Source organism: Hemibagrus wyckioides, linkage group LG17 (genome assembly GCF_019097595.1).
Source record: "Hemibagrus wyckioides isolate EC202008001 linkage group LG17, SWU_Hwy_1.0, whole genome shotgun sequence".
NCBI lineage: Eukaryota > Metazoa > Chordata > Actinopteri > Siluriformes > Bagridae > Hemibagrus > Hemibagrus wyckioides.
Window position 1 is genome coordinate 12002890 of NC_080726.1, and position 25171 is coordinate 12028060.

General features: G+C 40.6%; 1 protein-coding gene and 1 long non-coding RNA gene across 4 annotated transcripts in view; one reads left to right on the forward strand and one right to left on the reverse strand.

The window, feature by feature from the left end:
- LOC131367811 (uncharacterized) overlaps positions 1 to 18475 on the forward strand; it is a 37846-nt gene extending 19371 nt beyond the window's left edge. Inside the window, exon 3 of the long non-coding RNA XR_009206965.1 lies at positions 18147 to 18475. This is a non-coding gene — a long non-coding RNA (uncharacterized LOC131367811). The remainder of the gene's footprint in view (positions 1 to 18146) is intronic.
- Positions 1 to 25171, reverse strand: part of tfdp2 (transcription factor Dp-2) — a 40063-nt gene that overhangs the window by 14629 nt on the left and 263 nt on the right. For 2 of the 3 annotated variants that reach the window (XM_058413337.1, XM_058413336.1), the window contains exons 2-4: positions 10946 to 11010; positions 8512 to 8575; positions 1634 to 1722 (exon numbers count right to left, since the gene is read on the reverse strand). In XM_058413337.1, the coding sequence (XP_058269320.1) occupies positions 1634 to 1722; positions 8512 to 8575; positions 10946 to 10960 (168 nt within the window). In that variant the 5' untranslated portion in view covers positions 10961 to 11010. Of the gene's footprint in view, positions 1 to 1633; positions 1723 to 5931; positions 7619 to 8511; positions 8576 to 10945; positions 11011 to 25171 lie in introns of those variants that run through there. The other variant, XM_058413338.1, reaches the window with a different exon arrangement.

Here is a 25171-nt window from a genome sequence, read left to right on the forward strand (position 1 = left end):
CTACCAAGGACGCATTAAACGAATCGTCAGTCACCTTCATGCTGCATGTGTCCTTCCTGCCTTCTCTCTCTCCCCTTCCTCGCCATTCCTGCTATCACCACCTCTCACTGTCCCTTCATCTCTTCGCCTAGCCTACAGTACGGAGGGCCATGCTATTGGCAGCCGTGCTCTGTGTTGCGTGGGCTTGTAAATGGGAAGTCACGCGTGTCATCAATAACGAGCTCATTAATGGTGTGATGGAGAATGGAGTTCTGTTCTCTACTAACCAAGCCTAAATGAGGTTTCCGATGCTCCTCTAGCCCGTTTTTCGAGAATCTCCTTCTTGACCTCCTCCATGACGTATTTTTCTATTCACCTGCTAATCAGAGTCCTTGCTCTTTTTACTCTTTATGCATGCTCCTCCTCCTTCACTCTCTCTCACAGTGTCCCCACTGACCCCTCTGTTGCCTGCTCCCCCTGTCCTCCTCTTCCATTCTGCATATATACATAATTCAGTGCATCAACACAACACTACTCACAAGCACACAGCTGGCCATGCAGCCGGCAGATCTCTGTGTGTCAATGCCACCTGCTGGCCACAGAGTGCTCTGCAATCACTGGAATAAAAATCATAACTAAACTATTGATTACAGAATTATTTGCACCCCTCAAATCAGGCAGAAAAATAACTGACAGATACACAGTCGTGAATATTTCCCGCTTAAATGCCACAAATGCTACGAGGGGGTGCAGTACAGTGTAATTTCAGCCCTAGCGAGGCTACCCACTGAGCATTACCCACTGCAAATTTATACACAGGGCATCAGGTGCTTTTTGCCCTTGCCCCTGCATGTAGCCTTTTAATGATCTGCATAAGCACATCACTTATAAGTAGCTGTTTAAATGTTGTCTAAATTGTAGTTTTTGTACATTACTTAACGCAGTTTTTACTCCATGTCTTTCTACCTCACTCTCCTTTATCACGAAAAAGTTACCAACCTAGACAGGAGAGGGCTAGAAAGGGCATCAACAGCATCGTTTTAAAGGATAGTGCTGAATGGGCTGCTGTTGCATACATGAGCTCTGTGGCATCAGTGGGTTTCAACAACAACACCAAGTTGACCGTCACGCCACTCAAATGCCGCAAGAATTTGCTCAATCTCTAAGTTTGCTAATTATTTGGGCTGCAGATATTACAGGCTTAGGTAGCCAACGATTTAGGCATTTTACCTAAACATTTGACCACAAATTTTCATTTTTTAGTATCTAAGATACTTTAAGTCATACTGTGGACATTTGGTAAACAAAAATTAATATATTATCATATTGTGATTAATACAATGTTATCAGCAGGGAAAAAAACAACCTTATATTCAGTCATTTATCTTAAAGAAAATCTGTCAAAAAGGGCAGGTCTGTGTGTGTTCCTTCCTTCTGTACAGGAAGGAGTGTGTACAATTTGTCAATATGTAACAGGCCTCAGAACCCACAGCCTCAACAGCCCGTGACATGAGGTCGTAAAGAACATATATACATCTTGTTATAGTGGTTACAATCTTGCATTGTTGCTGATGTGGGGGAAAAGGTGGTTGCTGCAGACACTGTCAGCTCAAAGCATCGGCATGAACAAAACAGTTTGCAGCAGATGACTCACCATCGGGGTGCCGACATTAGAGTTCACTGCTCCTAAAGTGATCTTGGTGACGGGGCTAAAGCTGGGCGATGCGAGAAGAGAAATGCTACCTACAAACAAAAGAAAACAAAACAAAAAAAGAGACAGTCATGTTGATGTCGATAACCAATATACACCACAGAATGAATACAAACAGTAGAGTGATCAATATAAAAGCAGCATTACATTTAATTACCTGTCTGATTTTTTAACACACATTATAACAAATGATTTCCATTAGTCTGAAAGCCTGGCTCGTTGACTGGCAGCTCAGAAAAGTTTGGAGGGAAGCTGCGTTTGAACTGTACAATCAACAGAAATCCCATTTGCAAATGACATTTTATAAAACACATGTCCCAACATGCATATTTGACTGGAAGTGGTCATGTGTGGGAGGATGAGGCACAATAACACTGAAAAGGCTCAGTGTGGCTCAATAGGATACACGCGCAGTCTGTAGATGTGACGTGCCTGAAGTGCAAAAAGAGTTCATTTTCTCAGGGGCTCAGTGTCTGAATGGGAATGCAAATACCCTCAAGACTGTTGCATATGAATGCAAGGTCGATGCAAATAGGCCCTGGAGCACGCAAGAGAGAAAATACTGTACATGTTGGGCATACATCATCAAATACCATACACGTCAACAGACTACACAACAGACATCACACAGAAATGCCGACAATAATAAGTGTAAACTAGCATCAGACCCGGGCTGGGAAATATGACAATAATATCAACCTCCACACTCCTACAAAACTTCTCTGATTGGAAGAGGTTAAAATTTTGTACTCAAATCTTTAAAAAAAAATGTTTCATCCGTCCTCTTTTGGTGCCAACTAATGAATTTAAATATAGTTATAATGTACGAAAAATAAATATTTTTATCTATTTATGAATTCATAATTCATATATTCATAAATTCACTTCACTAAATAACTCACGTGCATATAACTTGTGTAAATAAGGGAATCAGAAAATTATGTGGCATCAGATCAATGCATAAAATCATGTAGACGCAACAGCCTAGTCTTCAACTGTCCAGTTTTGTGAAGTCTGTGCCCAGTGTAGCCTCGGGCTGTGTAGATACATTAGACTTTGTCAGCTCAAACTAAACTGGCCACTCTCTCTGATCACTCTCATTGATTCTCGCTGGATTTTTTCGCACAAGACTGTAAACTCTAGAGAGTATTGCGTGTGAAAATTACAGGAAGTCACAGTCAAGTCAACAGTTTCTGAAATACTTAAACCAGCCTGGCACAATCAAGTCCATCTCTATCATAGAAATCTCCCCTATTACTAATACTGTACTTGCTTTCTCTAAAGAATATCACATCACGTTTTTTGACTCATAAGGCAGCCGCCTACTACCACATTGGTGCTGTACACTTCTTTGTAAATATATATATCTAGGCCTGGGTTTAACTCAGTGTGCCAGGTACTGTCAATAGTTGCACAAATATTATAAAGCAGAACCTCAACTTGCATCAACAAAAATATATTTCTCAAAAATGGCAACCTTCTGTTGTACTTATATCCATCTAATCTCAAAGCTATAATACAAATGGCAAATATACCTCATAATAAACTGCACACTGCTTCTGCATGTCATTGTGTAGCTGCATTTATACAAAGCAGTGGTGACTCTGTGGTTAAAGCTCCAGGCTACTGAGGGAAAGATCAGAAATCCCGGCGCTGCCAAGCTGCCAGCAAGCTGTTGAGCAATGCCTTTAACCATCATCTGCTCAGCTTGACTATAGCTGCTTTGGATAAAAGAAACTAACAAAAAGGCAAATGAATGAATGCACTTGTATCTAACGCCAGAACAATATCCCGGAATGAATCTCACGCACCAGCCTCATATCACCCGTCTGACAATAGTTAATAAGATGAACACCATGCTTAAAGTCTTTACGTGAATCTGTCTCATATTTTAAAAGTCTACGATCGCATTAAGTGAAAAATGTTCCCTGTTGAGGTTAATCAGAAAAAACAAACAAACATAATTTTGGCTATACATTAAAGTGTATAAAGTGGGTTACCTGAGACTGTGGCATTTCAGGCATTTCACATGCAAGTGCTAAGAAAAGATTAACCATGACATGGTGGTCTGATTTACCATTCTGATATACACCAATCAGGCATAACATTATGACCACAAATTATTTTGTTGGTCCCCATTTTGCTGCCAAAACAGCCCTGACTCATCATGCACTGTGTATTCTGACACCTTTCTATCAGAACCAGCATTAACTTCTTCAGCAATATGAGCAACCGTAGCTTGTCTGTTGGATCGGATCACACGGGCCAGCCTTCGCTCCCCACGTGCACCAATGAGCCTTGGTCGCCCATGACCTTGTCTCCGGTTCACCGCTGTTCCTTCCTTGGACCACTTTTCATAGATCCTGACCACTGCAGACCGGGAACACCCCACAAGAGCTGCAGTTTTGGAGATGCTCTGATCTAGTTGTCTAGCCATCACAATTTGGCCCTTGTCAAACTCGCTCAAATCCTTACACTTGCCCATTTTTCCTGATTCTAACACATCAACTTTGAGGACAAAATGTTCACTTGCTGCCTAATATATCCCACCCACTAACAGGTGCCATGATGAGGAGATAATCAGTCTTATTCATTTCACCACTCATTGCTTATAATGTTATGCCTGATCGGTGTAGATTAGCATTAGTCATATTAGATATCAGAAACACTACTGTAAACTTTGCATCAGGAACTTCTGTCATAGTTGCTACAGAAAATGAAAAACACATTCTCATCAAATCAGATTTGAAAATTCCTGTGCGTTTCTATACAACATATAAAAAAAATATATAATATTTTACACTGAAGCTTAGACCCATTTCTGCTTTTTGAGGAATGTATGTTAATTTTACGCTTTACCTTTATATACAGTCTGCATAAGCTTACCACATGTTGGATCATAAATATTAGCACCCTCCACAGACTGTATTCTATGATGGAGCGTTTTTGTTTTTTGTGAAACTCCTGTTGCAGCAAAATACACATGCTCCAGAGAGCATCTGCACAGGGGGACTGTATTTCTTCTAAAATGTGCAGATTTGTTCAAAGAACTTGCTTTGGAGTTTAGCAGCGTGTTGCTGTATACTTTTTCAATTTCACCTCAGCGCCTATAGATTCTCAAATCAGGTTCGTCTTCTATAACAGCACGGCTATGTTGTAATAGGTTAACTGTAAATGGCAAGCTGCTGTGGTATAAGAGGAATAAAACACACACACACACCATATAATGTTCATTCTTTTCGTATAATAGCAAGCGCTGTCATGTTTACTTAGAACATGTTCTGGCATTTATCTATATTAATGGCTACTGTAGCAGGATCACCTTCCCTGGTAAAATGAGTCATTGTTGTCATCAGGAGCATCACAGCTACATCAACATTTCAAACTACAGGTCAAATAAGCAAACGCAATTACAATTAGATCCTTCCCTAATGCATTTTAAATGTACGACTGCAAATTTGAAGTGCGTTAGAATTGAATTATTGGCAGATCAGTTTATAAATTAAGGAGTTAAATATGAGGAGGTCTGCTGTCAGACGAAAATAATCAACAACATGGCCAGTGGTGTTTTATTCAGCTTAGAACCATAACACGAACACGATTTTTTTTTTTTAAATCATCTTAAATTTCAGCATTAAACAGCACAATATTAACATCAGGGCTTTGAGTTGATTTTCACAGGGATAAATTCATGTTATATAGCTGAATCAATTTCTTGCGGTGTATGATAAAGAAGACAAAGCTGTGAGATGAGTGCCAATGTAATGAGTGCAAGGCTGGGACGGACGGTAGCTCACACAAACACACACACACACACACACACAGCAGCAGCAGCCAGGGTCTCAGCAGAGGAATGTATCAGAGCCTCGGCTCTATACAGCAACAATGAGCAGTGCTTCATTAGAATACAGCTGAGCTTCGGCCCAGCAGGGACACACGTGCACACACATGCGCTCGCTCTCACAAACTCTCACACAAAGCATAAAGTACACATCTAACCGTTTAAATAATAACAAACAATCCTGCAGTTTTATCAGCGATTTCTCAAAACGACAAAACAAAGCAAAGAAGAAGCAGGAAACACGAACAACACAGAACCTACAGTTCTCAAATATTTACTGCACGAGCCTACAAATGACTTCATACATATCTTCAATACTTTACAAGACTGTACAGAGAGTAAGCTCGAAAGGGTTTGTCTGGATGCAATGATCTGCCTACAACATGGCTCGCCAAGTTACCTGCTTGTTTTCGAAGAGGAACCAGCAGAACGTCCATACCCGCCAGCTTTCTCTCTTTCTCTCTCGGTCTGCTTGTCTTTCATAAGTCCACCACTCAAGATTCGTTCTTAGTCCTACACACACATACACAGAAGGGACAGACCACTCCTCCCCTCCCCCGAACTTTTAGCTACAGAGGAACTACAGAGAAGAGGTGGGCCATGGGATAGAAATCTCCTCACACATCATATTGAACGTGGGCTTTTATTCACTAAGGAGATATTTATTTCTGAACTATAAAAATCCACTGAGCTGAACACTGGGCTTTGTTGAGATATACTGTGATGCTCAAACCATCTATAGTTGTGCCTTTTACCAAAATTTACACTCACATCTCAAAACAGTACACATATGTGTAATAAAAGCAGGTTTCAGAACAAGAGTGAGTGGGTTCATACAGCTAGAGTGGCCGGCTTGAGTAAAATAACAGCTTCACGGCGACAGGCTTTGTCAACAGGTTACGCATACTTAATTAGGTATGGCGAGAGAGGGAAAGCCCTCATGACTCTTTACTTGAACTGGTGCTTTAAAGAATTCTGCATTAATCGGGTCTGCAGTTCATTTAATCTCTGGTTTAAACCACTTTTGGATAGTTTGGTTATTTTGGAAGGGTGAGAGTAAAAACGGAACAAGTTCGGTTTCCTGTCATCACACACGCAATTAGTAAACATGTGTAAAGTCCATTAGCCCGAGAAATGGACAATAGGAGTGAAAGGAGTAAAGGAAAAGGAGACAAATGGACACATCTGTTTGGTTCCAACAGCACGTCACCTCCACACGTACAATCACGCTGTATTTGTTACTACAGAGGAGGAATACGAGAGGTCAGACACACACACGCGGCTTCACAGAAACCCATTGCTCAGTCTACTCAGACACACACACATAAGAGCATACACAAAGAGGCAGGCACACTAACACAGAAACAAACACACAAACAGAAACACACAGTGACGTGTGTGTGGTTATCTGATATCTAAATATCTAAGCATGTGTGTGTGATGCAGAAGCACAGAGGATACAGCGCAATGCAAGCAGCTGACAGTGGTTCATGTTTCATCATGTGAAATTGCGACTTTGTTTCTAAACACACCATTTGTGTCTGTCCATACACAGAGACCCGATTCAGTATCACCGTCTCTGAACTCACTTCATGCCTGAACATGTGGATTTGCTTAGCTTATGTTCAGTCATTGAAGTGTTAACATAACAGAACCGCACACTAAAGAGTGCAGAGATCTTATGAAAAATGTAGGGCTTTACTGTGAAAGTCTGTTTTCCATTCTTAAACCAGTCATGTTTTATACGCTGTATTCTGGCTGTTTGCTATAGGACGCCTTACACAGTTTTGTATTTGTGCTTTTTTTCCCCTATTTTCACAGGCTAAAGACAGGCTGTTGGAAATTCTTCTGCCAAAGTGGAGCTTAAAACCCAGATCAGATTGGATCAGATAAATTGTACACTAGCATTACATTCATGTATATGCTATGCCAGGTTTGTTTTTGTTTCGCAAAATAGAAGCAAGTTACAAAACACAAACTAAATCAGTTCAATTATTTCAGGTTTAATTTGATCTGGTGTTAGATAGATATTGGGTGTATTGAGATTAGTGTCTATATATATCTCAAGTGTGTCTGGTTTGGGTAGAACTGCAGTTTTGAAGGAGATGTTCATTCCTAAAGGTATTTTCTGTGAAAAATTATTTCTTGAACTACACACACTAACCAAGCTAACTGCAGAGTTAAGTAATAATAAGAAAACTATAACAAAATTGATGTGATTTTATTTTAGCAGATTTACATGCAAGAAAATCCAACCCCATACTTTATGTAGTCTCGTGTACTTTTGCCTGTTGCACCATGGTCCTGGAGAAACACCATTCTGTTCCAATGTACACAAGCAATATAAAAGAATAACAATAAAAACCCACTTGACATCACATTACATCAATACCTGACCCGTTCATCTTAACATAAAATTTGCAGAAAGTAACTTTGATCAGCAAAGAAAGCAAACACATGTACAGCTTATTTGATGTACACGGGCATGTTTTTCATAAATCCTGGGCGTGGATTGAATATCAAGTTTATTTACAGTGCGGGTTACTGAGACATCTCTGAGGAACTCGTGATATCTGAGATGAGCACTGCTACGTCGGCTAATCTGTAAATGTCACCTAGAACAACTGGAGGCTCGGCTATCAAGCATTACTCAATTATTAAATAACGGTGTCAGTGGATATCAGCTCTGTGGAAAATATCGCTCAGCTTTTACTCCACACTTCTAAAAAGGACTGGATGAAGTAAACAAAAGAGTTTCAGGTTTATTCGTCTTCAGATTCTTATTATTTCCATATCATATGGAACAACGGCAAAAGTAAGCTATAAAGATAGCACACTTGTTGAGCAGAATGCATGTCCAACCTTTAGGGAAAATAATCATCATGTTGGGAAAAGAAAAACTGAGGGTGGGTCATGCTGCCTGCTGATCTGACTCAAAGTCAGCTGAGCTGTAATGTGGCAAAGGAGGAATAATTCTTACCTTTTGGTAGGTTCTGGTTACTCAGAAATGCCTTTAAATCACCACACAGAGATGCAGTGCCAACCTTTAAGAAGAAGACATTGAAAGTGATTAGAAGATTGATATTATATATATTTAATATATAGAAAGTTGTGTAAACGAAGCCACACCCACAAACAACTGAACGTAGTATGGAAGGAAGCCAGCACATGTGAGGTGATCTTGGAAAAACGCTCAGAGGTTACTGTGGATGAGATGCCTAGAATATACACTATACTGCCAAAAGTTTCGGGACATCTGCCTTTACATGCACATGAATTTAATATGGAGTTGCCCCCCCCCTTCAGCTATAACAGCTTCATCTCTTCTGGGAAGGCTTTCCACAAGGTTTAGGAGTGTGTTTATGGGAATTTTTGATCATTCCTCTAGAAGCATATTTGTGAGGTCAGACACTGATGTTGGACGAGAAGGTCGGGCTCGCAGTCTCCGCTCTAATTCATCCCAAAGTCCCATCCCAAAATGAAAAAAAATTCATCTAATCGGGTCTCTGTGAACTGCCTCTACACCAAACTCACTCATCCATGTCTTTATGAACCTTGCTCTGTGCACTGGTGTGCAGTCATTTTGGAACAGGAAGAGGTCATCCCCAAACTGTTCCCACAAAGTTGGGAGCATGACGTTGTTCAAAATGTCTTGGTATGCTGAAGCATTAAGAGTTCCTTTCACTGGAACTAAGGGGCCGAGCCCAACCCCTGATGATTTGGAGGGGTGTCCCAAAACTTTTGCAATATAGTGTATTTTGACACTCTAATTTTAAGAACGCAAGCATATATTTGCCAACATGCTTTAGTTTTATTTATTTTCATCTCGACTAGGCTGTCTTCCTGCAGGAGCTGGTTTAACAAATACTCATTCAGTGTCAAACAAAAATGCCTCAACCCTTGCTAGCTAAGAGTGATTTCCTCAGAGAGAAAGTCACACTATGGTCAAGCTGTTGGATAGCTGAAAAGGATAAATCATATCAGTTCAGTTTGTTGATACTCCTACATCACAGCTGGAATGAAATCAGCTTTTCACTACAGCTTTTACAGCTTTTTCACTTTTGTGGGTAAGCAGCTTTTAACAGTTTTTTAACTTGTGACATGTGACTTCATATCTTTCAGTTCAAGAAAATCTGTAGTTTTCAGAACTATCTACAGTTGAAAAGTTAACATTTTACCATAAGAATTCAACCATATGAATATTCATACATGAAATCCTGCTGCCATCCGGCATCGCAAATTTACCACCAATATTTGTCTGTAAATTCAATTTTATCAGCAGTCTTATCTTAAAATGGCAAGAAATTAAAATTCATGCTTTCTGATGGTACCAAATGCAAATAATTGATGATTTTCCTGTGTCTTTATATACCAGCAGTTCAGTGTAATGTAGACAGAGCTGATCTTGCTAAAAGGAGCTGAGAAGGAGTGTATATATTGTCAATGCACTTAAACAGCAGCTTTTGCACTTAACACAATCAGGCTTGCTAGGACGGACGTTTCTCTGCTCATTAAAAACTGACCGGTTTTCAATTTTCTGCAAGGAGAGACATGTTTTTTTTCTTTTCAGAAAAACTAAACAGTTCATAAGAATATATATACAATGAACTGTAACGGGCAAATAAAAACAAAGGTAGTGCAAACAGCCTCACTAACATATCTGCAGACTTGTGCTGGAAAGACAACGATACAGAGGAAGTCAGATACATGGCGTGGTATTTTCTTCGCCCCTTGTGGCATGAAGTGAGGCAGGAGGACGACACTGTGGTCATGTGCCGCGCTAGATAGTCTGCAGATTGACAAGCCATGATCTGTATATGTACGCTAACACTTAGTTGGACATCATAACACTTACTTCTTTGGTAACTTTAGCACCACTTTTTCTAGTACATTTAAACTTTAGATATTTTTATGAAATGTATGTAGTGTAATAATTGTATACATGTTTGTATCTGTTACCACATCCCTATGAATAAACAGCTGTGTATCAGAGATACAGTCATGCCTGTATGATGGACTTAACTTATTAAAACTATTGTGAATTTTTTTTTTATTCAAATATGGAGTCAGATTTGAACTAAACCCAAATAAGCTGTTAAACACGGACATAACTTCACAGTGTGTAGAGTCACAGGGGGCCTGGTTCTATCCTGAGCTCAGGTTACTGTCTGGTTTCTCCAGTTTCCTCCCACCTCCAAAAACACGCTGGAAGTGTGTGAAAGTGTGTGTGTATGTGTGTATGGAGTGGTTTGTGTACAGCGTGCCTGATTTAGGCTTTGGTTCTATGATGCTGCCCATTATACAGCATTTACTAAAGATGAATGAATGAATAAATAAATATAAATAACAAACCCAATTTACACACAGCATGCTGATTTGAATACATCACACATGGAGAGTGTGTCAATACTCACAGCGTTGGCCATCATATAGGAGATAGCAATGAGCTCCTTCGACTAGTCACCAGTTTTCGAGCCTCCTGTAGACAAAAAGACACAAAAGGAGAAAGTGAGTGTGTGCATGGTGTAGTAAACATATGCAAAACACTTACTGATCCTAACTGTGTAAGTAGGTCTGCATGCATGAGTGTGTGTGTGATTATAGGCTGTGGGTCGGCACAGCATTGATATATACTACTTATAGCACAAAAACACAGATGTTTCAAACGAAGCAAGGAAATGAGCACAGCCAGATGTGTATTTGAGCCTGACGCTCTCCCTTCTGTAATACTTTTATAGCAATTTCATTTGCATGCATTGGTCATGTTCAGTTATGTAAGAATGCTAAGCGCCCCTTATATGATAAGGACACCGAGAGGACACATTAATATTACTGTGCCATGCCACTAATTACAGGTCCTCAACTGGACAAAAACTGTATTATTCTCACTCCCAAAGATCGGAGATACATGATGACAAGAGCTATATGTAATGATTATATGTGTGTGGTGGCCTGGAAAAACACATGATGAAATTTTGATATTTTCTACTAAAACATGAAAAGAAATATATCTCGCACAAAAGTTATTCACTCTGGAATTTCCAAGTGGCACAACAGAAAAGCGTTCCACGTACTATCAGGCGATTGTGACTTTGAATCCCTGTGATGCCACACCCTCCTGTGGCAGAGAGTCCAAAAGATGACATACTAAATTCCCACTGTGGTGAAATGAGCACCATCTGGACAGTTGGTTTACGATCAAGTTGAAAGAAATACTGTTTATTACCTATCTATACCACAGAATGCATTATTGATACCACAGAACTTGGTGTGAGCGGTCTATTTAGTCATACACAGTAACAGATCACACACACTCAGTATATACAGTGAAAGCTAGCCTCCTTCATCAAGTGAGGAACAAAGTGTGTGCAAAGTGAGTGGGGGAAAATTGGCTGGAGAAATGACTGTAGCTAAAGAAAGCGGTATGGGTTTGTTTCAGAAAACGAAAAAATCATCTTTAATTATTTTAGATATTTTGGGTTTGAGAAGGAGAATACAGAAAAGAAGAGAGCGAGGTATTTTGCAGGGCTTGCCTTGTCAAGGTCGGAACAAAGAAAAGCACTACATTAAACCTTTTCCCTCAGCTTAAAAATCACGGTGGGAAGAATGCCTTGAGATAGGACATGACCACACATCAGTTGCCAAGCCTACATATGCTACCGAATGCATTCAGAATTAATGCTTAATACTGTATGTACCTACTTCTAAAAGGCACAAAGAAATTGCAGGAGCCATAACCTTCACAGCAATAAAGATATGGCTCCTGAATACATTGTTATGAAAGGGGGGGCGTCATGACCGACAATCTACCATCACAAACTTATTACCTTTTATCATAAAAACCCAAACAGCCATGATAGAACTTTATAATAAGTGCAGGACAAGTGTTAATGCTGAGCTCTACCAAGTGAAGTATTCATCCATCACCACAGACTTATGGTCCAGCCAGACACAACTGAACCCTACATGATTTTAACAGCACATTTTATCTATAAAGACTTTAACGCAATACAGCACACTGCGCTGTAGAAGCTTCAGCATCATGGGGCTTACCAGAGGAGCAGATTTAATAATGCAGACACTAGCGACACAGCTACACCTAGCAACTGGTAAGCTTTCTTAAACAGTATAAATCATGCGTATGTTTTTAGTTTAAAGCTAGACTGTGACGTTTTCTTCTCTTCTTAAGGCAGAATTGACTTTAACCTCTGTTTTTGTTAACCTGGCTCCTTACAGGACATGATCTCTACAGGAGGATAGCAAGTGTGGCAAAGTTGTGTTGGGAAAAAATATATGTGCTTTCAAATTTAAGATGAAAAAAAGAATATTTGAGGCACCAAAATGTTTTCCGGATTTCAGGCACAGCTACATATGATGGGTTTGAGCACAAAAATTAACCATTTGTATTCTGTAATGATCACAAAATAAAAATGGTTAATATTGGAAGACATGAATGCTATTATACGGCAATAAGCCTTTAAAGGTGGAAAATATGGGTAAAACATCACGTTTATATTTATGGCATTTTGCAGACGCCTTATCTCATTTGTACAAATGAGCAGATGAGGGTTTGGGGTCTTGCTCAACTTGGGATTTGAATTCACAACCTTCTGACCAGCAGTCCAAAATCTTAACCACTGACCAAGGGATAATTAGATAGTGAGACTTGAACATCCTACAAGTTATTACTGCTAGTGTTAAATGCATTGAAATAGTGCTTTGTACATAGTGATGTGTCTTAGACAGTGGTGGGCCGTGCATTTCACACCTTGGCCTTCACCAAATCAATTTATCTTCCTCTGTCAGCCACTGTGAGTTAAAATATATAAATATATTTCATTTCGTTTGTGCGGTTCGCTGCCTCTGACTACTCCAATTATCCAGTCAAAGGCCGGGAAATGGCTGATGTAATCATATGCCTGCTAGATGGCCCCAGTGATGCCAACTCCAAATCTGATTGGTCAATTTCATTGCCACTTATTTTAAGCTACGGGCGCCTGCACTATTGATTCTGAAGGCCTCTGAAGGCAGATTTCTTTCAAATTGGCAACACATGATGTCAGCCACTGGCCGAAATATGATTGGATAAATACTCATCATAAATATACACTACTGGAAGCAGTGCAACCAAGAGAAAAGCAAGTCAGTGATTCAGATCACTGCTGTTTAGGCCAGCAGAGAAGGACTTGCTGGCCCTGACGGCCCACCACTGGTCTTAGAGAATAATTTTATAGCTCTCAGCACTCACCGTTTAACAGGATACAAGACATTTCTCTGCTATTGTAACCATTTTAAATTTATGGCTTACATGAATAATCAGAAATGTCATTCATGGAAAGTTGCGCACGACAGCTCTACAAAACTGTAGAGAAATATCTAAAAGTCTAAATATATAAGGCAAATTCAGCCATCTGCAGAATAGATGTTCCCTAAAAGCAGTAAACATCTTGCTCCACTTAGATTATTCTGTTTGTGTGTCTTGTGCACCTGCTGACTGTTTGCGACTGCGGCTGCACACCTGCTGCAGCTTCCGAGGCGGCATTTCACATTGCCGTTTCTGATAACACACAACCTTCAGAGTTCACTAAACAGACAATTTCCATTAAATGTCTTATCACTATGAAGGATGTAGAGAGATGCTCAACAAAAACGGGTGGCGATTTTTTTCTGTAAGGAGTCTCCAGTGCCAGCACTAAGAGTCAGAGTTAAAGTTGCTGCTTTTGTTGTTTAAGGAAACGGTAATATCTTTAAGCCTGGGAGCTTTGTGGTTTTTCTGTAAAATAACAAGCTGCATTTTTTTTTTTTTTTTCAAAAGAGAAAAGAGGAGGTGGGGGAGGTAATGACTGGTTATAGCTGTTAGACATTGCAACGCAAGTGATAACACATTCAACATTACATAGAATTAAAAACTGCCAAAAAAGCACCTGTCGTTCTTTCGATCCTATAACTCTTACAGATTATTTCTCACTCGGCAAACTGATGGTTCGACTGAAATTATTGTGTCAAGTCACTCTGACAGCATGTTAGTAATGCTAGCAAAGACATTCTCAGTATAATAATCTGTAGGAGTGACAATTATTCTGTTATTTGTTCCTTTTTCAAACAAAAAATTATAAACCTGTTTTTCCTGTCTCTCTGTGTATCTCTCTCTTTTCTGTGTTTCTCTCTTTCTCTGTCTATCTCTCTCTTTTCTGTGTTTCTCTCTTTCTCTGTGTGTGTCTCTCTCTCTCTCTCTCTCCCTCTCCCTCTCCGTGTCTCTCTCCATGTCCGGACGAACAACCCTACTGTATTAAACACTGAGCTAATTCTCGGCAGTCATGTTAGAGAAAACATGGAAAGGAAGCAAAACAACAGTCTCAGATAATAATACAAGAGCATTTTGTTAACATTTGTGTGCAAATATTTCAGATCTGGACTGAATCTGAAACCAAATCTGAGCTTATCATATCCAACACCCCACAGCAGGACTGTGAGTAACTCTACAGATGGATGCTGGGTAGTAGAAAAGTCAAAATAAACAACCAAAAAAAACAAAGAAAACTAGTTGCTACACTAGCCGTACCTTCAATATCTACAATGTTACTGAATCTTAGAATTTTCAGCAGATTCAAGCCCAAGATGTACATGATAATTCGGCAAAACACTTACTCAAGAGCTTAAAAAGATTGATGAGAAAGCATTTGCAAAAAGGAATGCAAAATTGAAATGTTCAGTAGATGCAAAACGTCAAATGGGCCTTTTATCCAATTAGATGCTCTCCTACTTTTTAAACCCCCAGCCAACCATGTGTGCGCGTGTGTCTGTCTATGTGAATGGGTGAGAGAGAGAGAGAGAGAGAGAGAGGGAGAGAGAGCGCGTGTCACTGGCCAGTCTTGTTGAGGAAAGCCATGGGAGAGGCATTAAGCCGACAGCTGGTGAGCCTGCCTGTGTCGAAGGGGGAGATGAAAAGGCCCTGCTGCCCCCCATATCCCATCAGACCCCTGCTGCAGTCTCACATAAAGGCCTTTTGTCCTGTGAGGGAGAGGCCGAATAGAGAAACCACAGAGTCCTTCAAAGTGGCTGCAGCTCTCCCTTTTTCCTCTAGATCTTCCCTTTCCTTTATCATTCTCTAAGGAAAAGTCCACCCCCAAAATACAATTGAGCTCCGCACACAATAGGTTAAATGCATAGCTGCAAAGGACACGACATTCTGAGACAACTTGTTGCTGACTAAGAAGTGGGAGCAGGTGTGGTATCAGGCAGTATGGGTTCAAACTAGATGTTCATGCATTACTGATGCATATTTTTCCCTTTATTACTGATTCCAATGTTCACACTGCACATCATCTCAACCCACTCACAGCAAACAGACTTCTCAATGAAACATGTGCAAGACTTTCAGGACTGTTTGCTTTCTTGGCTGGATTTATGATGTCAGTCAGTGCAACGGCAATCAAGAGTGTGCTTGGGAGCCTTGATTTGCATCGAACACAAACGGCATCTCATTACAACTCATGCATCATAATATACAGTCATGTGACACAACTGACAACTGATGAATGTTTACCCTTGAGAAAGGAGAAATATAAATCACTATCCAATCAAATCAGGCTCTGCACCCTGTTTCACACAAATACTCACATCATGGGATTTTAATTGTACTTTTCTTCCTTAATATGCAAAAAATAGCTAAGTTTCATGCTATGTGACAGACGTTCATAGTAAGCATAGATGTGAGCTGGAAAGTGGACAATAAGAAGTCTGAGTAGCTCAGACCACCGGGTTCCTGTCCTGCTTGGGGCTGGGAACTCAAATATTTTGAAAACACTAGCCTAAGCTGAATCTACTGATCTAAACCAGAAGGTTCCTCTAGAGCTACATTTGTTAATATAGCAAAGGTTGTGTTATTCAGCAAACTCCAGTAAAATTCCAGTCCACTACAGACAGCAACGACAGCCTCATTCACACCGGGCAGTAACATACACCCAGGGTGATCGGAAAGTAAGCGACTGTGTGAAAGGGTGCGAGTGTGCCTCAAAGTTGTATTTACTATAGGATCATTCAAACCACAGTTGGAAGTGGTCCGGGTCGCATACAGCAACCAAGGGGTCAGTGTCCTAGCTAGAAAATATGTAATCAATGCCAGACTGGAAATCACACTAAAGGGTAAAGCTCTCTGGACAACGGATAAAGGACCCGCTTCAGCAGCAGAGACGAAAGCAGCTGCTTTTCATAGCTTCATTGTCTCATCTCTCATTCACTTTTAAGTTTCCTTAGCAGACCACAGGATTAAATAAACAAATGCCGAAAATAAACGCTGCGGAAGACTGAAGAAATGAATGTGTGACTGCCTTTGTCCAGCAGAAACAATGCAATCCAATCATCACTTTAAAAAAAAGTGCAGACATTTTAAAATACTTTAACAAAATTTTCACATTTTCTTCCATTTTAAAAGTTTGTAAACCTGCATGAACAGGTAATAAAATGAAATATGTATTATGTATGATTTTCTTATTCATCTTTGACGACAGCGTAAAACCCAGTCTGGAAGTCGGTGCTTTTAAATTCCACAGACTAAAGAAGCGGAGACAATTAAATAAATCATTACAAATCAGAGTATTTCAGCGCAAACATGGCACTGCAGACTGGCTGGAGCATTCGTTTGTTCATTTGTCTTCTCTAACCGCTTGTCAGTAGGACAAGGCGAGTCTGGAGCCTACCATGGGAATAGTGAGCACGAGGCAGGAATACTCACCATGAATAGGACTGTCATTTTCTTAGCAAGCCTTAATCTAATGCTTCATGTGATGTGATTCTTTCTGTCATATTTGTGCCAATGTAAAGAACATAAACCACAGCCAAGCCCGCTCATCATTCAGCCTAAATCACTGACTCGAGGTTAGTGACCTGGAAGAGGTGACTCTGTTAGATCTGCTGGGAAAGAACAATACTAACTTGTGAGAAAAACACTGGTTAAAGACTCTCTCTGCTGGAGGTCACAGTCTGTTAGTCTAATCGGGGTTGAGCTGCAAAGAAAAGGTTAACTAGAAGCTCTCCTCCACCACACAGCGAGTTCAGAAAGCATAAAGTAAGCTGTGCTGGAGTGGGGGGGTGGGGGGGGTGTCAGGGCGTTCGAGTCCACCCTCACGCTCTCCAATCCGTGACCCCCTCCATCTGTCACCAATGCAGCACCGTGGCAGTCTAATCACCATGGCAACAGGGTCACTTAATATGATCATACAGCAGATCATACTGCTCATCTGTGCGTTTGTGTAGGAGCATAAGTGTACTGTGAAGGCAGGTTTCAGATCTCGATACAAATGACCTAAATCTGTGTTCCGAAATTATTCACATCACTGTGAGGGCAGATGAAGACTGGACCAGCTTCACAAGCTATTAATCTGAATGGCGAGTCAGCAGGAGGGCCTGAATAGCACAAGCTACACAGAGGACAGGGGAAGGACAGAGAGGACAATAGGTTTAGGACACATCCCATGAAGTCTCACATATCGTGTGTGTGTGAGGTGGTCTGGAAAACCCATCAGTATAGCTGTACCCTGACAAACCACTTAAAAATTAGACCATCATAAAACATGTCACCAAAATGAAATTTCTTCACTTTTTATTCTCTCCTAGGTTTCAGAGATGACATTGGGTAAAAAGGCCAGCACTCACTCTGCCCAAGACGTCTAAAACCCTGTTAGTGACGACCAAGAGTGATTTCTTCACACAATCAGTGTTGGGTTTGACTGAACTGCTGGAAAGCAACATGCTGTAGTGAAATGAAAATAAAACATACCGACTGGAATGGATGGAATCTTCAAAAAGCAGTTTGACTAAAATACTATATCTTTTGCACAAATCTCGATCGCAACTACAGATAAACATTTCAGTTCCACACATCCATGTACTGCAGAAAAAATTCCCCATGTAAAAGGATGTTCCCAGGCTCCTAATGACAAAAAAAGAAGAGAAAATGAAATATGCATTGAGTGCTACACAACATTTCATGAGAAATTTCAGACAGACAGCTCACAGCAGCTGGACATACACGCTGTAAAACTTCTTTAAATGTTTAGAAGCACTTTCCGTTTTCTACACATCAGTTTTCTGTGTGCTATGAGTATTAATCAGGCTCCATCAAGTGTTTGTGATTGTCCTGAAGCTTCAACAGCAACATATACATGGCACTAAAACACCACCACACAGGCTATAATAGTGATCCTACATCAGACATCAGATCCAGTATCATGTATCCACAAAAGATCTAATCGGGTTCGTTGTCAGATCAGACTTTACATATTTTCTGATCTGTTCAAATAACGTTCATGCCATGAGAGCATGTTGCGTGTGACTACAGGAAACGACTTCTCCTCAAACCCAATGATACCTCATAAACTGTTAACACACTCCTGCAGAGAGTTCACCTCTTCGGTGCAGTCCGTTTTGGCAGATGTGAACACAGCAATAAAATCTAGAATAGATTATCTTGCAGACGGAAAACCATTTTGCCCATGAGCTGCAGGAAATGTGGGCTTTTCTTTAAACAAGTGATTGTATTATGTAATCTTTTAATCTTTCTTTTTATCATATAATTGCTTGTGTTCTCCATGCTCCCCGAGTTCTCAGTCAGAAATATCGTAAAGGAAATAGATAAGTCTAAGGCCATGTCCACACTAATGCGTTTTTGTTGAAAGACGCATATTTTTCTATCCGTTTTGGCCTTCTGTCCACACTGACACGCCGTTTTTAGTCAACGAAAACGTATCTTTTTAAAAACACTCTCCAAAGTGCGTCACGGTGTGGGGACTGTGAAAACGGAGGCTTTCGAAAGCGCTGCCGCGTTTTTAGTCATGTGACCAATTCAGTCTACATTCTCACTTTCTTTTGCAACTTTATACTCCTGTGTTACTCGCAGCAACAACTCTACCTCACTGTCGGTCCAATCAAAAAACTTTAAAAGGTGCTTTTCCTCAACATATTGCCGAGACGTTTCGAAGAGCCGGGAAGTAAATAAACGGCAGGCGGAAATGACGCAGGTCGAAGCGTCTTATGTTCAGTGTGGATGACCAACTTTTGGGAAACGAATGAAAACAATAATGTGGAGCATTTTTAGACAAAAGCACCATTTTCAAATTTATCCGTGTAGACATAGCCTAATAAAAACAATCTTATGTACTTAGCCCAAGATTGAGATATTGCAAGGAGGTCACTCATGGCAGACAGCAGGAATAGAAGTACACACTATTAGATTTAGTCAAATACAGCAGATGCCAAAAGTGGTTCAGATTTATTTAAACATTCTGTAAATATCTGTCTAATATCACTGTAACTTAAAGTAAGGTTCATACAGCCCACAAACACAGCAAAGAACTAGTGCATGTTTCCAAAAAAAAAAAAATCTAAAAAGCACCACTAATATTAGCCAACAATCTCCGGTCAATACACAATGCCCTAAGCATGGCTTGCTGATGTTATAGGTTAGCAGGATAGCAACACTTTCCCTCTCCACATGCACAATTGCATCACATGGTTCTGAAGCAGCCAGGAAACTCACTGCTAGAGCTTCTGTTTCCAAGAAAGGAATGTGTAATGTAGAAACTTGAATGGAGGTTATGTTCTGCTCCTCGGCACTGACTTGTACACGCACGCTCACGCCAAAACAGCACAGTGTCTCATGGGACACGTTACAGTGACAATGGAGTACACAGCACTGAGCTCAACAGCTGTGAAATGGCGCCAAAAGGGACGCAAAGCTTTCTCGGGCCTGCTGTCATTCCCACACAAACGCACAGTTCCAAAGCTTTACATGATTTGCACACACACACACACACAAAAATCTTAGATGGAAATAAGCCACAGGGCAGTAGAATTTTAGCAGCTGCTCAGTACAGTGCTCAGGGACGTTTACGCACTAAGCGGCTCATTTGGTCAATATTCTAGCACAAATGTGGGCACGATCCCAAGGTGGCAAGTAGCAGAGAGGGTTGGGCACCTGTCACACAGACACTATGAGCTCCTGGTGGGGGTCTAGTTTTCCCTCGCCTCTACACGAGGGATTAAATGTGCAGGCCGCCCGCAAGGGATCAACAGATGTCTGTCTTAAAACTCACAATCTGCACAGGAAGCCAGCAAGGCAGAGGCATTACAACAACTATATTCCGACTTTTAGGTTCTCAATGGCCACAACAGACTAATCAATGATTAGATTAGCATCTCTGTGTCTAGATTTTCAACAGCGGTGGTACTGGAACCCTACTGACGGGAATGAGCAGCTTCATTTAAACAAAATCATGTCTCTTCTTACTGTAGACCACTCATATGAAGTGACATTTGAAATCCTGATTGTAACAGAAGGGATCGTCTCAAACTTGTGTATAATCTCTCTTAATTTCTTGAGCAACTGAACAAACTCTACACCTGTATGGTGGTGTCTGTTGGTTGACTGAAGCCTAACGGTGGCATTAAAAAAAAAAAAAAGTTTCCACCAAGGTTTGCTGTAACATGGCTCGCTTTAAATCATCAACAAACAGAGCACAAGAACAAATAAGGGCTCAGAACACTGAAAATATTCATGTCCTGCATCTGAGAGTATTTTCAAATCACACAAACATTGCTTGTTTTTTTCCTCTAAATCATGAACAGGCCAAAAGTAAGTCATGCTGCCACATTTGCTTAATAGATGCTCCAAACCTTCAAAAAGATCACTGTGTTAAATCAGCTGCCATAAAGGTACAGCGAACATGCCGAACGATAATAAACAGATGAGCAACAGACTAACAAAGTAAAAAAAATATATATATAACAGCCGGACTGGCACAAAGCTCATTAATCAGTAGTTAACAACTGCGAGAACGCATCTAAGGGTTGCATGGGTGCTTTCGCATTACGACAGGAGATGACGTCAATAAAATCCATAACCAATTACTCAAAATGCAATTCAATGGCAAACAGGCTTCTTGTAAAACAATACGGCTTTGAGACTTCGGCTTTTGAATAGCATCTTATGCACATCAGAGAAAAAAGTAACCTCGCTTGGAATAAACGAATCATTTATGTCAAGCGAGCACTGGCTTCTTCTTCCTCCTCCTCCTCCTCCTGGCTTCCAAGTGTTCAATCAACAACCTTCATGGAGACTGTTTTTGGGTAATCAACAACCTGGAACCTTTTACTTTAGTGAAGGGTGTATTCTGTAGTGGTATTTTACAGTGTGTAGAAGGTTCAAATCATCTGCTCTCATGTCCCGTGACCTTCAGCTCAGTATAAAGTTATACCCTGTACAATTCACAGCTACTGTCTTAGATTTAGAGATGAGACACTACATTTATAGTTCATGTTCAGCAAAAGTACTTATGTTTGATATACAGTATCTCACCAAAGTGACTACACCCCTCACATTTCAGCAACCACTTTATTATATGTTCTCAAGGGACAATACTACAGAAATGAAAACGGTATATACTTTAGAGTAATCAATGTGCAGCTTGTACAGCAGTACAGATTTACGGTCCTCTAACAATAACTCAACATGCAGACTTTACTGTCTAAATAACTGGCAATGAAAATGAGTACACCCTAAGTGAACATGTCAAAACTGTGTCCAAACTGTCAATATTAATAATAATGCCTTACTCCTCCTGAGCATGGAATTCATCAGAGATGCACATGTTGCTGGGATCCTCTTCAACTCCTACATAATGATATTATGGAGCTGCTGGATGTTAGACACATGGCGCTTCTCCACCTTCCGCTTGAGGATGCCCCGGAGGTGCTCTATAGGGTTCAGGTCTGGAGACATACTTGGCCACTCCTTCACCTTCACCTTTCTCAGCAAGGCAGTTGTCATCTTGGCAGTGTGTTTGGGGTTGTTATGTTGGAAAACTGCCGTTTGGCCCAGTTTTTGAAGAGAAGGGCATCATGTTCTCCTTCAGGATGTCACAGTACATGCTGGAATCCATGTTTCCCCTCAATGAACCACAGCCCCCCAGTACCAGCAGCACTCATGCAGCCCCAGACCATGATGCTACCACCACCATGCTTAACTGTGTCATCAGACCACAGGACATGGTTCCAGTAATTCATGCTCTTCAACATGTTGTCTTTAGCAAACTGTTTGCGGGCTTTCTTGTGAGCCAGCTTCAGAAGAGGCTTCCTTCTGGGATGACGGCCATGCAAACCAACTCGTTGGAACCTGGAACCTGTCTTGGAAAACCTCTGTATGACCCTGGCCACTGTACTGTAACTCAGTTTCAGGGTGTTACCGTTCTTCTTGTAGCCTAACCCATCTTTGTGGAGAGTAACGATTCTAATTCTCAAATCCTCCGAGTTTTTTGCCTTGAGGTGCCATGCTGATCATCCAGTGGTCAGTATGAGTGAATTGTACTCAAAGCACCAAACTTTTAAATGCTCTAATATAAGATACACAAATTTGTATGGTCCTATCAAGCTGACAAACACATGAACATGATGAATGGGACATGTGCATGGTTAAACGATGTACAGTTGATATCACTTAGGGTGTACTCACTTTTGTTGCCAGCTATTTTGACAATAATGGCTGTGTGTTGAGTTATTGTTAGACGACAGTAAATCTGTACTGCTATACAAGCTACACATTGACTACTCTAAAATATATCCAAGTTTCATTTCTATAGTATTGTCCGTTAAGAAGATATACTAAAATATTTGCTGAAATTAGAGGGGTGTACTCACTTTTGTAAGATGCTGTACATCATATTACTGGAATATATAAGAACACTCGAGTATAATAAACAAATCTTAAAGAGCTCTATAATGAGAATGACGAGTGTTAGTGATACACCCATCCCATTTTCCCAAATTCAGTAGCACACAATATAAAGGCTTTGAAGACTGGATACCAGATACAGATCATATATTGACATTGTTTGCAATAAAGATGAATGTTTGCCCAATGTTGTATATGTCATCATGTTACATAGAAACGTCACGGGGTGACGGCTCTATGCTCTGTGTGTCCTGTACGTCGGATTGTCTCTGAAAACGATATATGGGATTTGACTGGATATCAATCGCAATGTCCAAGTCCTGATTTGATACTCAGTCTTCGGGGATTGAATTTAACCATGTTAGAAGCCTCTAGTGGGAAAAACAGCTGTTGTCTGTAATAACTGAATAGCATAAATAGTTTTAATTCACCAAAATTACATTTCTATAATTCATATATTAATATTTATTTATAAATAGATGGGTTTAAATAGTCATTCTGCACACATAATCATACTGTAATCTACTGACAGGTCACAATATTGACATATACCAATCAGGCATTTATGACCACCTGTCTAATATTGTGTCCCCCTTTTGCTGCCAAAACAGTCCATGATGCACTGTGTATTCTGACACCTTTCTATCAGAACCTTCATTAACTTCTTCAGCAATTTGAGCAACAGTAGCTCGTCTGTTGGATCAGATCACACGTGCATCCTTCCTTGGACCACTTTTGATAGATACTGACCACTGCAGACCGGGAACACCCCACAAGAGCTGCAGTTTTGGAGATGCTCTGATCCAGTCGTTTAGCCATCACAATTTGGTCCTTCGTCAAACTCGCTCAAATCCTTACGCTTGCCCACTTGCTTTGAGGACAAAATGTTCACTTGCTGCCCCTAATATATCCCACCCACTAACAGGTGCCATGATGAGGAGATCATCAGTGTTATTCACATCACCTCTCAGTGCTCATAATGTTATGCCTTATCGATGTTTTTTTTTTTTAAACTGATGTTGAGGTTTTAAGCAAGAGGAAGGGCGGAAGATATTTATGACCTGGCATTGACTCAGCTGGTATTTACCTACAAAATGTCCCTACTGAAGCACGTCTGAATAAATATAGTGCGAAACGTTATAGATGTTAGATATAGATATTGGCATGGAGCCTTTCCTCAAGGTCAAGTCGCTGAAATGAACCATCTGCTGCAGGACATGAGAAAAGCAAACTCTAGCCAACATGCCCGTGTGTGTGTGTGTGTGGGTGTGTGGGTGGGTGTGCGTGTGTCCATACACAGTTCACAAGACACGAGCGGAAATGTGCAAATTGCAAAGTTTACAGAACAACGCCCGGCTGAAATAAGAGCGCAGGCAAGTTTGCTTTCAGTATTGCGTGTCGTATATGCAAGAGCTAAAGCCATAACACAGAAAACATATATATATATAAAGCTCACATACACAGACTTTTGCGCACTGGACAAAATGGACAACGCATGAATCCGGAGTTGGTCATCTCGAAACTAGTTTAACTCACACAATAAAGCCTATGAAGTAACTTTATCCTTTCCCACTTGTACATATGACATTATTTTATAAAAAAAGCCACCCCCTTTTCCCTACTTCTTGTAGCCAGCTTGCTCTGTCCCTCTCTCTCCCACACCCACCCACACACACACACACACACACACACACACCCCAACAGCCGCACGCAATTGTAGCTTTGCAAAGTGATGCTGCTAACTCAAGCACTATCATATAAATTAGCCATAGCAGGTGGTGCTCGTTAATTCAAAACTGCACAAAAATGCATTTTTCCCCCCAACCCACAATGAATCATTAGTACACACAGACATTACAAAGTAAGTTCACTCAAGCTGCGAGTTTATGATAAGCACGCGCACTGAAGCACTTCA